The following is a 17,049-nucleotide window of genomic DNA, read 5'->3' on the forward strand; positions in this document are numbered from 1 at the left end:
CCAAAGTTGATCAATTTCCTCTCTTTTAAGGTTCAAGCTCTGCAGATAATGTTAGTCTTCTCTTACCTCACGGCAATGGTGGCTCTTCATATGACTCTAAAAGGCATTCTGCCCTCGTCTATCGCTCTCAGATGTGGACCCAGAAATACACGCAATGCCATTTTCTTTGGGGGTGGTGCTGTGACTTCTGAGCAAACCTCATGAGGCCTAACAAGGAGGTACAGTGAGGTAACAAGCACCAAACAACTACAATGATGCAGAAATTTCCCCAAGATTCCAATTACCTGCCACTTGAACACACCACTGTGTTCTCACACCAACATTTCCTTTTTGGACTTGCTGTTCCAGTGTTCTTCGAGCTTGCATTGAGGCTCAACTTCTCATGTTCGGCTTGGGGACCCTGCAGCCCCTGGAATTCAGCATCAAGTTCAATAACCTTACAGCCTGATTCCACCCTGCCATGCGTTTTACCCACTCCTACACCCAAGCCTGTCATGACATGGGGTGCTTTCAGCTCAGTCACCCATTCCCACATACTCCTAGGCCCATTATCACATTATCGCAGTTAACCCATTTCCTCACTCTTAGCTCTTACTATCACTTTTTCAGCTTGTCTTCTGTCATGAAGATCCCTGTGATCATGTGATCCATTATCTCCTTATTTACACAATCTTTTCATCTTTCTCCCTTTCTGTCTCTCCAGGCTCTATCTCCAATTATCCAGTCACCTCTCCCCTTCCACCCCTGTCCCTATGCACTGCCACACCAACAGCCCGCACCCCACCCCACCTCCTGCCAAGCCATCCACCACTTCAGCCTCAGCATAAATACCAGTCCTTCCTAGCTAACAGTTCAGATGAAAAATCACCAGACTTGAAAAGTTAGCTCTGCTTTCTTCCCACAGATGTTGCCAGACCTGCCGAGTTCTGGCTTTGTTCCGGTAAACTATGTTGTTTACACAGAATACAGAGTATAGCACTTTCTGACATAATCCCTACCATTCTTCTCAGAACCTCAATAGCATGTGGCTGTTGATGCGAAAGTTATCTCATCATCTCAAGCCAATTCAGGCCATCTCAGGCCATGGCAATTTATTGCTACTTCACCTTTCCAGCTGCTGTAAGCTGCGTCTTTTTGTTGATACGTTAAAGACCTTTCTAAGGGTAAATCAGCCACCCTGCGCCTCCTACAAATAAGTGAAAGCATCTGGAAAAGGAAGATCATGAAGCATCGAACAATCAGCAAAAGGACAACCTCATCAAACCCTGTGTCTGGGGATCACTGAATCAACTTCCCAGTCTTTCCCTTCACCCATAACACCCAGTTTTTGTTTTACTTGTATCTATGTTTTTGGGGGACGGTGGAAGTTCATAAAGCAAGGTTAGAGTCTAAACAAGTGGTTATTTGTTGATGGCTAATAATTATTTTATCTGTGGTTACAATCTATTTATTTGCATTGACAAGTGATTCTTGTCAAGTTCAGTAACCAGGACAGTTCTTTGTCAACCTTGGTCTAAGAGATGGGAAGTTGGGGAATTTTACAGAAACTTCTTAAGATTTTAACTTGTTTGATGACTCCAGGAATATCAGGGCTTCTCATATCCAATGTGCTGCTTTCGTGAGCTGTAACAATTCTCATCATTTTACAACAGGTATAACTTTACGTGGAAATTGAAGGAGCTGGAATCATAGAATCCCTACAGTGTGGAAGCAGGCCACTTGGCCAATTGAGTCCCGACCAACATTCTGAAAAACATCTGACCCAGACCCATCCCCTGTAACCCTGCATTTCCCAATGCTAATCCACCTAGCCTTCACATCCATGGAAACTATGGACAATTTAGCACGGCCGATCCACCTACCCTGCACATCTTTGGACAGTGCGAGGAAACTGGAGCACCCAGAGAAACCCACGCAGACACGGAGAGTACGTGCAAACTCCGCACAGACAGTCGCCCGAGGCTGGAATTGAACCTGGGTCGCTGGCGCTGTGAGGATCATTGATTAGGTTTAAAAGGAGGAGTTGTTAAACTATAGAATACAAAGACCATGCAACACTCTTAAAGCAGTCAGAGCCAAAAAGGACAATTTAGTAGGAAGTAGGTAAACATGAGGAATAGGAAGAAAAGGTATAATGAAGGTACATGGGAAATGGGAGAATTAGTTTCAGCGTTGGATCCAGCAACAGACTGACCTGACAGCCACTGAGCTGCCAAATATTTGTCCCTCAGCCGATATGACTAAAAATAGCAAATTTGGTCATTGTCGCATTGCTGTCTGTGGCTCACTCGAAACTCAAAGTGGCTGCTGTATTTCCTACATCACCACAGGGATGATGCTTCAAAACATCACCCGCAAGTGTTTCAGGATGTGCCCAGGGCCTCCTCACCCTCAACCCCTCTCATCAGACAAACGGGCTGAAGTCTGACGAACAGAGACACAGGCTGGGTTCTTGCAGTTTGAATATTACTCTTTATTTTCTTTTACTTCGGTTTCTCCAACAGTGAACACAGAAAATGTGCAACTCGCTCAAGATGGCTATTTCTGACAGCCCAACAAAAAACAAAAAAGGACACGTACAAGTTGGGACAGCTAACAATCTTGGCCCCGTTTTAATCTTCCATTTGTAGACCCCTGCCACAAACCTGGCAAAAAATTTCCCCAAATTATTATAAAATGGAAATATCCCGGTGGAATTTGGTTCATCACATACATTACTGACAGCTCTTATACATTCATACAGTTAGGAAAGCTATTACAGAAAGTTTCTTTCCTATCACAGTGGTCATTAGAGCTGTTTCCTGCCTTCCCTAAACTCTCCTGTACCATTCCCCTCTTAATGATAAGGCAGTGTAACTGCAATCAGTCATTTACACCCCAAACCCTGCTTGCAGTGTTGTGGTCATCCAGAAATCCCCAGAACATTATCCTGAATTTCTCCTGAATTCCATTTTGCTAACCCTGTTTCTCAAGACGTTCTGCATCTTCCGCACTTAGACACTAGGGCAGCAACAAGTCAATTGCTTTGATTCCCATCCAGATGCTCACAGGCTGAGGGCACAAATCAGTCAAGAGCTTGACCCTTTCCCTGGCACAGTCGGCTCCCAATTTTAGGCACTAGCAACACTATTGGCACTAGTAGTTAGAGAAAGAATACCGTGACCCCTCAGCCACTGTCCATCACTGTGGCACAGGAGAATGACCAGGATACTTTCCTCTTTGTAAGTGACAGCAATTTAAGGGTCCCTAGCAACGCAGGGCAGAATTTCAATTCTTTTTCTTCAGTAATATTTGAAGAAAGAAGTGGGCTATCACCTCACAAAGTGATGCAGGAGATGAAATCCTGACCCGAAACATCAACTTTCCTGCTCCTCTGATGCTGCCTGGCCTGCTGTGTTCCTCCAGCTCCACACTGTGTTGTCTCAGGAGATGAGAGAGTTTTGTTTGTTACAGCGCTGTAAGCTGGATAGGCAAAATGTCACACCAAAGCAAAACTGCAGCTCATTTTGATACCATTCTCTCCCCTCCAGGCTTCGGCACAGCTAAAAACAACAAGAAATTTCAGAAACACCGTCAAGCACAAATATTAAACAAATACTGTGGCTGCTGGAAATGCGACACAAATGCAGACAGTGCTGGAGAAAGTCAGCAGGGTCTGGCAGCATCTGTGGAGAGAAAAAATGGTCAACATGTCGGGTCTGAGATGGCTCTTCTTCAGAGCTCCTTCCTCTGAAACAATCAGGCCAGAGTCCAAACGTTAACCCTGTGTTTCTCTCTCCACAGATGCTGCCAGAACCTGCTGTCTTTCTCCAAGACTCTCTGCATTTCAGAAAGGTGAGATTGCAAGGGGAGTTTATATCTCTAGCCCCCACTCTGTAGGGTTCATCAAAACCCATTTGGCACCTAATTAATTCCACTTAATACCTCAGTTGCATCTCCCTCTAAAAGTTGTCCTCCGGTTCATTGAATATGTAAGGCATAGGTAGAGGACCTTTAGTTGTGATCCTCGGATTTGATGTTGGACAGTCTCCCATAAATATAGTAAAAATTCACCAGGAGAAACAGCTTCAACCAGAGCCTGGAGCTGGGTTGTAAATCAGCCCAAGTGAACGGAGGTGGAACACATTAAATAGCCTCCTCCATTTCCTATGTATGATGTGATATAAATACTGGCCTACTGCTAAACTGATTAACTATTCATTATCCGTGGCAGTGCCTCTACCCAATCAGAGCCCACTTGCCAACCAACCAGCTGTCTCCTCTTATACAGTATAAATGTTGGCTTTCCCCTTTATTTGCACATTGCACTGATTGAAAAAAAACTTCAACAAAATGTATTTTTCGTTTTCAGCAATGCTCAGGCTCTGTACTGTCCAATAAGCATAAACACTAGACTCGCAATGATAATCAGTCTTTCAGGCTGCTGCGACAACTATGCCTCTTCAGCAGCACTTTGCAAGCCTGTGGCGCATACCACTTGGAAAGTTAAGGGCAGCAGAAATAGCTGAACGCCACCACTTGTAAGTTCCCCTCCAAACCACTCACCATCCTGACTTGGAAATCTACTGCCATGCTTGGGTCAGAATCCTGGAACTCCACCACTAACAGCACTGGGCGTGCCCCTACACCCCCACCCCGGATTGTCGCAAGTGAATGGTAAAAGAATAAAAGGGGGCAGAAGGAAAACCTTTACGCAGAGGCTGGTGGGGGCTGGAACTTGTATCTCTTCCCTAGTGCGTCATGGAGACATAAACACTCAAAACTTGTTAAAAAGGCACTTGGATCTGAACCTAAATCCTGGGAAGGTTATGGACCAGGTGCCAGAAGGCAAGAGTAGAATGGTTGGTTCTTTTTTGCCATAACTGGCACAGACAGGATGCACTGAATGTCCTTTCTTGTGCCATTACAATTCTATGGTTTAAGGGCAATTAGAGATGGGCGATAAACACAGACATGCAAAAGTGACACTGATACATCAGAAGACAACAATCTGAGCACAGGTTCTCTTTCACCAGTCACTACTGCTAAGAGATATCTACCAGCACTGGGTCACTGGACAAAGAAAGTTATTGTTGTCTGCTCCTGTTTGGGATTAAAAACCATCTCAGGATCAAGCGACAACCTAGCAGAGTGCAACAACAAACAAAACCAATACCTTTGGGAAAAAAAATAGAGAGAGATGAATTTGCTCCCATTTCAGTGGCATCCTGGATTTTGGAAATGGTAGTGTCAGAATTCAAGCCATTATCCCACCTCTCCCTTGACACTGGGCCAAGTAGAAAAGAATGTCCACTTTCAACCTCACGCTCTGGAGAAACGCAGACAACAGATATCTCGCTAACTGCTGTGCTCAGTGTCACTTGTCCTTTACACTTTCTTAGGGTGTGCGCATCACTGACAAGGCATTTGCTGCATATTCCCAACTGTCCTGGAGCTGAGTGACCCTGAAAGGGCCCTAGCAAGTCAACCACATTGTTATGGGTCTGAAGTCTGGCACCAGGTAAGCATGGCTGATTTCCTTCCTGAAAGAACACCAGAAGGAAATTAGAATACTGTGGTTTTTCGGACAATTGATTGTAGTTTTCACGGTCACCAGATTTACAGACTGAGTTCAAGTTGCACCAACTACCAGAGTGGGATTTGAATCCAGAGCTGTGCTTAACCTGGGCCACTCGATTACTAATCCAGTGGCAATATGACCACAGCACCCCTTCCTCCTCAATGCCAGTTTACTTGCATGTGGGTTCATGTTTCTTTAGATAGTCCTTCTGATAGAAATGCAGAGCCTGGCCAACCAGAAAAACATCCAGGGAGGAGACACAAAATGCATGAAGCTGACTTGGGTAATTCCAGTGGATTTCAAACACTCTCACTACTTCATCTAATTTAAGAACCAGAAGCCAGGCACTTTATCTTTCAAAACATTTTCAAAGAATTCAAATATTTAGCATGCAAACTTGACAAGAACCACACTTGGGAGTACACTCGGCAATTCTAGTCTCCATATCATATTAAGGACACGGGACAGTGAACTCCAGAGATGAGGGGCTTATTTTATGTACCGAGATTGGGCAGTTTAAGGCTACACTCGCTGGGGTTTAGAAGAATGTGAGGAGATCTAACTGAGATGTACAAGATGCTAAAGGGGGATGACAAAGTAGATACGTAGAGGATGTTTCCTTGTGTGGGTCAATCTAGAATGAGAAGTCATTGTTTTAGGATAAGGTGAGGCACATTTAAACCAGAAATGAGGAGGAATAACTTCTCTCAACGGGTTGTGAATTTGGTGGCATTTATTAGTCTGGAGTGCAGTGGATGCTGGGACATGAATGAGTTCAAGAATGAGACAGATAGATTTTTAATAACGGGTTGAAGTCTGAGATAAGGTTGTATCAAATGGCAGAGCAGGCTCGAAGGGCTTACTCTGGCTCTGACCTCTTTATGTTCTATAAGGGAGAGATGTAAATAAGTGAGAACGTAACTGAAGGTTATGTTGATTGGATTGGGTGAATTAAGGTACGGAGTGTAAACTCTAGCACAGACCCACCGGGATGGATGGCCTGTTTGTATGCGCTGAATTGTACAGAAATGTAACACCACTCAAAAAGGGACCTGTTGCATTTGCTGGTGTCATAATCAGAAACAAAATACTGTGCCTGCTGGCTTCATGTTGAGGCAACGTTCAAACATACAAAGCAAGTCCAGTAAAAGCCATTGAGAGACAGGTATGAATACGCTGGCAGTCAAAGATATGAAATGCATTTGCAGAGAGCCTGTATCATGTAGACCTCACTTCCTCCAAGTGAGTCAACATCTCGAATGGAAGTCAAAACCGGACTGTACAGACATAAGCCAATAAAATACTGGCACACTGATTCTGAAAATTTATACTTATAGGGCAGAGAACTAGCAACACGCACATACAAAATACCATCGCAAATTTGGCACTGATGCTTCACATGATTCACTGCACAAACACCAGGACTGAAAGAAAGGCAAAGAATATTTGCAGGTAGGAACAAGGAAGTGGAACAATGGAGGAAGTGGAATGATGGAGGACTGTTTTACCTAGCAATGTCTGTTCCCACATTTGAGCCATTGATCCACCAAAAACCTACTGAGACACTAGGGAGCGGTGCTATCATTTCCAAACGGTTAATATCTGCAGTCTCACCCTTATCTCCCAAAACAAAGAGAAATAAAATCTAAATTTGGGGTCACCTTCTTGAAAAATAATAATTCTTTATTCCTACATGGCATCCCAGATTCCCATATTTCTTCCCGATGATGGGAGGTATAAACGGCTGGGCTGCCAATGCCAGGGCTGAGCGTGTACCAGTTCCCACTGCCCGGGGTTAGCTTGGTGGGTTAAACAATAGCTGCTGTGGGTTTGTATGAATGGGTGTGGAAACCGCCAGCTCCGTTTCAGCACCCATCTAATTTATGTGACACAAATACTTCCTATCAGCGATCTGTAATATTGCATCACAAGTCAGGGACAAGAACGCTGCCCTTTTGTTCTTTCACGGACAAGAGTCCGCTGGCATGGCTGGCATTTGTTTTCCCATCCCTCACTGCCCTTCAACCGATTGGCTAAGCCAGCCATTTCAGAGGGCGGTTCAACCCCATTAGCAGTGGGCCTGGAGTCACATGTAGGCCAGACCTGGGTAAAGCAGAAGGATTCCCGCCCTAAAAGGACATTAGGGGAGCAGATGTGTTTTTACAACAACTGACGGTTAAGATCACTGAGACTAGCTTTCAATTCAGCAAGTATTAATTGAATTTAAATTGCACCTTGGTGACACCTGAACCCATGGTCACCACCGGGCCTCTCGATAACTTGCCCAGTGACATTGGCATTATCCCACCATCTCCCCAAGTTCTTAATTTAAAAATGAAATAGAGAGTTTGACACATTAGCCCTGAATCTTAAATACATTTTAAAGCCTATTTTCACTCCCTTTGCGAGCACCAATCTCTACCCCCCAACCCAAATCTGTGGGCCCTCTGTGTTTGATGATTTAGGTCAGAAGATAGGGGCTTTCTAGCATGCACAGCTGCTTGATTGTGAAGGGGGTTTCTCGGTGAGGGATGAATTCTTGTTGTTGCTCATTAGTGTGGGGTCTGCATCAAGGCTCTCGGACATCTTCACACAGATGATATCGACTAGGCGTTCAAAGACCTGCTTCACGTTAATGTTTTCTTTGGCACTTGCCTCGAAAAACTCGAAGCCTGCAGAAGGGGAATAAAAAGAGAGACAGATGAAAAGTGCAATCGAGTGGCGAATAAAGAAAGCTTCATTTTGCCCTCATCATAACCTATTGCCCCCGACTACAACAGGAGCCAGCAAGGGGTGAGCTAGTCTGGGAAAACCAACCCGTCCTACACAAACCCTGCTTGCACCCTCTGAAAACCTAAAATTCTTAGGCTATGCCCTGGCTCTAGAATCTTCAACCAGTGGAAGTAATTGATCTTAATCTACCGTCTTTCCCGGTTAATATGCTGAAGACTTCAATTAGATCAGCCCCTAACCTTCTAAATTCTAGACAATAAAGGCCTATTTTGTTTAACCTCTCCTTATAACTTAACCCCTGAAGCCCAGGTATCATCCTTGTAAACCTGCAATGAACTCTGTCCAGGGCCAAAACATCCTTCCTGAGGGGTGATACTCACTTCTTCAAAACAGTTCCACAGGATCAAATACAGCAATGTAAGCAGGTAGCCTGAGGTCTCATCTGGAAGAGTGACACTTTCAACAGACCAGCACATTCTCAGTACTACATTGGAATTTCAGACTTGACTTTTGAACTCAGGCCTGGAATGGGACCAGAGCTCTGAACCTTATGACTCAGATACGAGAGGGGTACCAACAGAGTGACCTCTATTTAAGCAATTTGCAATAGCCCCACAGATCAAATCAAAGACACTTGCCACTTTAGTTTGACAACGAGTTGTTCCATTTTCTGTGAGCAGACTGACTTTTAACCCTGGATGTACCATCTCAGACAGAGAAAAACACAGAGGCAATAATATGGAACATCAGAAGGACATTCATCAGTTTTACCACAAGAAGGGCTCACTTGAAAATGAATCCCTCAACAGTTCTGGGAGTGACCATTGGTTCAGTACTAGCATTCTCCTTCTGAAATACAAGTTTGAATTCCAATTGTGATGCAAGATGTGCTATGTATATTCATTTTAATATCATTTATTTCAGAGTTTGGATCTTGAACTGGTAGCATATGAACTTAATTTGGGTCTATGAAAGGGTTTAATTATTAAGGTGCACATAGTTCTGTGGTTACGGGGATTTTGTTTCAAACAGTATGAGAAAGAAACTTCCCAGATAGCAAAGGGAGGCTTTGTTTACACTGGGAGAGTTTTACGAGTGAGCAGAATAAACATTGATATTCATAAGGCTTCAGGCAGGAAGTTCCAAAATTATTGTTTTCGATGTATGGGAAGACATCATAGCTTAAGGAAAGCTTTCAGTTTGCAGAGGCCTTGGCTGAAGTTGGATGCAGAAGGCATCCTGAAAGGAGATGGTTCAAAATTGTTGAGAAAATAAATTCCTTAAACCGAGGTTATCCAGTTGAAAGATTCCAGGTCAGAAGTGGTTAGTTAAAACTCTGAAAGTGTTAGTTGAAGCCTAGAAAGTCTAAATTCAGTGCTAGGAAACTCAAGAGAACCATCAGATTCTCAAGAACAATGATTAAAGTCTCTGTTAGGTTCAGCTGTCTAGGTATTAGAGGGAAGAGGGAATACTCTCTGATGTGAATATTGTTGTTGTGGGATTAATGGGATTATATGTTACTATGTGTTTTGAAAACTTTAAACTTGTGTTATATGTAAATAGTTTGGTTTATTCTTTTTAATCTTCCTTTACTTTGTATAATAAACCTTTGTTTTAACATTAAAAACAAATCTGTGACACTGCACATATGTGTTTCAGTTGAAGACCATTTTGCAGAAACAAAAAGATTCATCAAGTCAGATTTCGGGCTGGGATCCAACATATCCAGTAATGAAATCTGCTGGAATGACAACATAATCCAGAAATCCCGAACAAGAGGAAACAGGGATTTGAGTCCTGCATTTGGTGACATAATGTAGTAGGATATTTACATGAGATGGGACTGAAGTGTGACAGCATATAGCTAGAATTGTTTTTAAACTCTTGGGACGCGGGCATTCTGGCCAGGCCAGTATTTATTGCCCTTCCCTAATTGTTCAGAAGGTCAGCTAAGAGTCAACCACATCACTGTAGATCTGGAGTCACTTGTAGGCCAGACCCAGGTAAGGATAGCAGTTCCCTTCCTTAAAGGCCATTAGTGGACCAGATGGGTTTTCCCCAACGATGGTTATCATTTTTCATGGTCATCATTACATCCTTAGTTCCAGATTCAAATTCCACCAGTTGTCATGGCTTTGAACCCAGGTCCCCAGAACATTAGCTCAGTCTCTGGATTAATTATCTAGCGAGAATACCACGAGACTATTGCCTCCCCATTTCCTGGTTGGGAGTTGCGAGTCAGTTTAACTGCCAGCCCATGTGTAAAAGGACTTGGCTGTAGGGCCAACCAAGATGTGTGGAAGGAATGGGTTGGTACAACAGCTGCTTGACTCGACAAAAAGGAGTCGATGGTGGTTTAGTGCCACGGAGAGCAACGGCTGTTCCTTCCAATCGGGAACTTTCTAGTAACACTGTCCTAGCAGGTGGCCTGCGAATTGCTCACGCAACATTGGAATCTTGCTGAAAAGAGAACATTTTGGCAAATCTTTACACCTTGTACACATCAGGACAAATACCAGAAGGCCAAAGCTGTCTTGTATGATCAGAGTTGACTTGCCAACCAATCAGCAGTGCTTTCTCCTGTGGTGCAAATTGTGTGACCATCTGACATTTGGCATTCTTGTATTTGTCCTGAAAACTGTGAGGTTGAAAAGCAGCAAGTCTCTGTTTAACAAGGTTCGGGTTCTGCACCACCAAGCAAGTGAAGGATGGTAGCAATTAAGAGCTAATCATGAGCGTGCTTCAGTGCTCCTTCCTCATAGCCATCTGGTTGGAGTTTGGCTGCGGTCTGAGCACACCCCAGCGTTGAAAAAGACAATGACTGGCCACGCTATTGGTTGGAAAACCCTTGAAAGTGAAGCCAATCTAGCCTCAGCACTGTTCACCTCATGCAAGTAGCAAATTATGTATTTTGTTTACCTAATTCTTCAGCCAATCGCCTTCCATCTTCTGTAGGGACAACACGGTCATCTTCCAGGTCAGATTTGTTGCCAACCAGGATCACCTGAGCATTGTCCCAGGAGTAGGTTTTGATTTGTGTAGCCCTGTTAGACAAAAGCACACAAGAATGAAGAGAGCTTACAGAGCAATCTCCCTCATTAACTCCACCGTAGGGTTTGTGCTCAACAGCATCAGATTTAAACACAGAATCTTGTAACACAGAGATCATTCAGCCCATCGCTTCTGTGCTCTTTGAAAGAGCTGTCCAATTTGTTCCACATGCCAAACTTTATCCCCCACAACTCTGCAAATTACTACTCCTCAGGCATTTAGACAATTGCTTTTTAAAGGTTCCTTTGGAATCATCTTTGCATTAACAACAGAAGGTGGTGAGAAATTTCTCACATTCTTTCTAATACTGATCGACATTTTGAATCTACAAACCCTGAATACTATCATAGTTTCTAGACGAAACAGCTTCAGCACCCCTTATACTTCTGAATATCTTTATGCAGATGCAACTTAACCTCTCAATGGAGACCAATCCCAGATCTCCCTCTATAACTGAACTCCTTAGTACCTGCTAAACCTCAAAAAACAAAAGAAGGACAACAATACAGCGCAGGAACAGACCCTTCAGCCCTCCAAACCTGTGCTGCCACATTTTTCATTTCCATACTAAAACTGTCTTCACTTACAGGATGCATATCCCTCTATTCCCTTCCTGTTCATGTGTTAGTCCAGGAGCTTGTTAAAAGCTGCTACTGTGTCTGCTTCCACCATCTCCTCTGGCGCATGTTCCAGGCACTCACCACCCTTTGTTTGAAAAATGTGCCTGGCACATCTCTTGTAAACATTACCCCCCCCTCCCCCCAAACACACACACACACACACACACCTTGAACCTGTGTCCACTAGAAAATTGACCCCTCCACCCTGGGAAAAAGCTTCATACTTTTCACTCTGTCCACACCACTTATAATCTTTTAATTTTCTGTTCGGTCACACCTCAGCCTCCTATGTTCCAGTGAAAACAAACCCAGTCTATCCAGTCTTTCTTCACAGCTAAAATCCTCTATACCAGGCAACATCCTGGTAAACCTTTTCTGTACCATCTCCAAAGCATCCACATCCTTCTGCTCATGTGGTGACCAGAACTGTACGCAACATTCCCGTGACTCCTCACAACAGCCTTGACATTTCTTCCAAAGTCTGGTGTCCAGAATGCTCCTGCCAAGATCTAACGAAGATTCCAAAATGGTTTAGCGTGATTTTCTCAGGTGTTCATGGCAAGTACCATGCTTTACAAAGATAACCATCCCATGGGTTTGCTTAGCCACCTTATCAAACATGCGCTGCTCGGGCTTGTGAATATATATCCCTGGTCTCCCTGCTCTCGCAGTACTGGCACCAGGTTATAAAAGTAACTGCGCAATGTAAACGGTGCGACTCAATATCGTTATCAGCGAGCGGGTGGGATAAAGTCCTGGCATTGTTGAATCTGTTTTCTAGAGCTACTTAAGAGACAGGACAAAAGAAATAGGAGCAGGAGTAGACAATCTGGGCCCTCGAGCCTACTCCACCATTCAGTAAGATCGTGGCTGATCTTTTCATGGATTCAGTTCTGTTTACCCACTCACCATGACCCTTAATTCCTTTACTGTTCAAAAATCTATTTATCTTTGCCTTAAAAAATTCAACAAGGTAACTTCAACTGCTTCACTGGGCCGGGAACTCCACAGATTCACAGCCCTTTGCATAAAGAGGTTCCCCTCAACTCAGTCCTAAGTCTGCTCCCCCTTTATTTTGAGGTTATGCCCCCTCGTTCTAGTTTCACCCACCAGTGGGAACAACCTCCCTGCTTCTATCTTATCTATTCACTTCATAATTTTGTTTCTATAAGATATTCCTCATTCTTCTAAATTCCAATGAGTATAGTCCCAGTTTACTCAATCTCTCCACAAGCCAACCCTCTCAACTTGGGAGCCAAACTAGTGATTCTCCTCTGCACCCCCTCCAGTGCCAGTACATCCTTTCTCAAGTAAGGAGACCAAAACCGCACTCAGTACTCCAGGTGTGGCCTCACCAGCTCTCTATACAGCTGCAGCATAACATGGTGTAGAGCTGGATGAACACAGCAGGCCAAGCAGCATCAGAAGAACAGGAAGGCCAATGTTTCGGGCCTAGACCCTTCTCCAGCATCTGCAGTTCCTACTATCTCGGCAGCGTAACCTCCCTGTTTTTAAACTCCATTCCTCTAGCAATGAAGGACAATGTTCTGTTTGCCTTCTTAATTACCTGCTGTTTAGGTTTAGAACACATCTTGTATACAGACGAACCCAAATGGAGCCAATCCATGGTCCAAATCAAGTAATGACAACTCAATTAATGATTGTTAACAATTTAACCCAGCTACCAATCACTCTGACTCTCAACCATTCAGCTACAGAACATGTGTAACACTTTCCCATCACTGCACTCAATAGAAAATGAAGGCATAACACTTGTTAAATGTCTCCAAGTGGTTTTGAATAAAAAGTTAGTGTGGATGATGCCAGCTGGTGATGTGGCTATATCCATCCACTAAAATTAAAAAGTTGGGCAAAAAAAAACTCCTGTGGAAGCTGGAAATCTGCAGTAAAAACAGGGAATGCTGAAGAAACTCAGCAGGTTGGGCAGTGCCTCCAGAGAGAGAAGCAGAATTAATGGTTCAAGTCTGGTGAGATGTTAATGGGATAACATCCATGAATATTTATGCTCTTTCCTACACGGGTATGTGGAAACTGTCTTAAACTTCCTGCCTGAATAGGATTGGGTGGGAAATGTTTGTAAAGGTGTGAGACATCTGTAATTCTGTAAGGGGATGAAACTTTTGTAAAAAGTATAAAACTTCTGTTCATACTGAAGCAGCCAGGTCAGTGACCTTTTGTTGAAGCCAGACACTTCATGGCTTGAAAGCACATTCTGTCACTTCGGCAATTTGAAAATGCATCCTGCCGTTATCAGTCACTTCACGATCGATCAATGCTGTATCCTGTTCTCTTTATGTTCCGAACATAATAATTGTTTTATGCATTCGCCAATTCATACATAGGGTATAAAAAGCGGGGACTATCCGCTGTTTGGGGAGAATCACTTATGAAACTCAGCACCCTGTGCCGGGTCGAGTACAGCGATCCTCCGCAGCTTGTACTTGCTAAATAATAAAGGCTTGTGCTTTGTAGCCAGGTCAGTGTCTTGCTATTACATCAAGTACGTGAGGGACTCCAAAAATGAACCTAACACTGGTATCCAAAGAAGTCATCAGGATTCAAACTGTTAACTCTGTTCCTCTCTCCAAGACCTGCTGACTGTCTTCAGTATTATCTCCTGTAATCTTAGATCATGCATGAGTCAATGCATATAGCGACCATTCATCAGCAACAGCCTCAGGATTCTTGCTAATGGTCACCCAGGGCTGAAAAACCATCTGTGGTGGCTAGCCCCAGAACTGGTCAGTACCTTTACAACCTGTTGCTCATCACATGACACCACGAAGGTACCAATGGCCTGCTGTGTGAATGCATGTGAAACACAGGAGTCTCAAACTGTGCAATCCATGCCCCAATGTGAGTCACGCACTGAGGAAAGGAATTGGAGTCATACAGAGTCATCGAGTTATACAGCATGGAAGCAGACCCTTCAGTCCAACTCGGCCTTGTTAACCAGATACCCTAAACTGAACTAGTCCCATTTGCCAGCATTTGGCCCAAATTTCTCTAAACCCTTTCTGTTCATGTACCCATCCAGATGCCTTTTAAATGTTCTAATTGTACCAGCCTCCACCACTTCCTCTGGCAGCTCATTCCATATATGCACCACCTCTGTGTGAAAAATGTGCCCCTTAAGTCCCTTTTAAATCTTTCCCCTCTCACCTTAAACCTGTGCCCTCTAGTTTTGGACTCCCCTACGCTGGGGAAAATACCTTGGCTATTCACCCTATCCATGCTTCTCATGAGTTTTATTAACATCTATAAAGGTTACCCCTCAGCCCCCGATGTTCTAGGCAAAATAGCCCCAGCCTGTTTCAGCCTCTCCCTGTAGCTCAAACCCTCCAACCCCGGCAACATCCTTGTAAATCTTTTCTGAACCCTTTCAAGTTTCACATCTTTCCTACAACAGGAATACCAGAATTGAATGCAGGACTTCAAAAGTGGCCTAACCAAGCAGCAACATACCTCCCAACTCCTACACTCAACACACTGACTAATTAAGGCAAGCAACCAAACACCTTCTTAACCACCCTGTCTACCTGCGACTCCACTTTCAAGGAACCATGAATCTGAACTCCAAGGTCTCTTTGCTCAGCAACACTCCCCAGGACCTTACCATTAAGTATACAAGTCCTGCCCTGATTTGCCTTTCCAAAATGCAGCACCTCACATTTATCTAAATTAAACTCCATCTGCCACTTCTCGGCCCATTTGGCCCATCTGTTCAAGGCCTTGTTTTACTCTGAGATAATCTTCTTCGCTGTCCACTATACCACCAATTTTGGTGGCATCTGCAAATTTACTAACCATACCTCTCACCAAATCCTTCATATAAATGCTTCATAAATAACTTGCTGGGGGTGTGGGGAGAAGACGGTGGGGGCTGGTTGCTGGGGCATGGGAGTACAATTGAAAACACCACGAAAGAGAATTGCATCTTGCAGGCACCGAGATCTGGATGGGGATCAGTGTGGCTTTCTTCTGGGGATTTATATACTCGATGAATACTTACCAATCATGCACAGCACTGAAGGATTCCTGGTTGGCAATGTCATACATCAGCAGAAATCCCATGGCACCCCTGTAATAGGCTGTAGTGATGGTCCTGTAACGTTCTTGACCAGCAGTGTCCTACCAAGAGAGTGGAAGAGAAGGAATTCAGGGCTTCACAGAGCTCAGGTCAGATTAACCACAGCAGTGGCAGGTACTGTAACAAGGGGAGAAACCTCACTCTCATCCCTCTCCACACACTCACGCCCTGCCACCTTACCAATTTCCTCCACTGCTCTTTTTTTTAGAAAGATTTTTCAAGTTGAGGTAAAGCTCCTTGGCAACACCAAAGAAATCATTGTTCTGGACCAGGTCAAACTCCCTCAAAATATTTAGAAGATTGTCTTAGACCTTAACATTTTCTTATTTTGAAGGTAAATGTAAGGTGTTGTGTTCCAGACGCAATTCAATTGGTCAAACTACCGGATTTAAAGCAAAACACACTTTATTCAGCCACTATAATTAAACTACAACAAAAGAAAGAAGGGATTGGAATAACTTAACTCTACTGGAACGCTTCACAGAATAATAGATACATTAACTATTACTTATTAATTGTTCCTATATAGTAACATTCCGTAAACACACCCTTAGAAAAAGGCAAATTCAGAAAACAGATTGTCTCACATGCAACCCCAGTAACAGGAAGAGAACCCCCAGCTTTTGGCTGCAACAGAGAGAGGGAAAAATAGCTTCCATTTCTTTCAGACTCCAACAGCAATTTCTGAACGCTAAAACTAAAAATCCTGGACCTGTGGGCTTGACCACATCCACGCAGACTGTTGTCATTGTTCCAACTTAAAAAAAACCCAAGTCTCAACCCGAAATGTCAGCTTTCCTGCTCCTCTGATGCTGCTAGGCCTGCTGAGTTCCTCCAGCTCCACACTGTGTTATTTCCAAGCCCTCTCAAGCTGTTTACTCTAGCGGCTCTGTTGACTGTTCACCATCTCTCTGCAAATCAAAAACCTCTCTGCCTTAAAACCTCTCTGCAAATCAAAAACCAGGGCAACATAA

The 17,049-nt window shown here is 43.8% G+C and overlaps 1 protein-coding gene across 1 annotated transcript in view; it reads right to left on the reverse strand.

Annotated features, from left to right (window-relative positions):
* Positions 1-2,587: 2,587 nt before the first annotated feature.
* Positions 2,588-17,049, reverse strand: part of rab3da (RAB3D, member RAS oncogene family, a) — a 62,826-nt gene continuing 48,364 nt past the window's right edge. Inside the window, exons 4-6 of the mRNA XM_048521817.2 lie at positions 15,998-16,116; positions 11,213-11,337; positions 2,588-8,232 (exon numbers count right to left, since the gene is read on the reverse strand). Coding sequence (XP_048377774.1) covers positions 8,045-8,232; positions 11,213-11,337; positions 15,998-16,116 — 432 coding nt within the window. The 3' untranslated portion in view covers positions 2,588-8,044. The remainder of the gene's footprint in view (positions 8,233-11,212; positions 11,338-15,997; positions 16,117-17,049) is intronic.

This window comes from Stegostoma tigrinum, chromosome 35, assembly GCF_030684315.1.
Source record: "Stegostoma tigrinum isolate sSteTig4 chromosome 35, sSteTig4.hap1, whole genome shotgun sequence".
NCBI classification, from domain to species: Eukaryota; Metazoa; Chordata; class Chondrichthyes; order Orectolobiformes; family Stegostomatidae; genus Stegostoma; species Stegostoma tigrinum.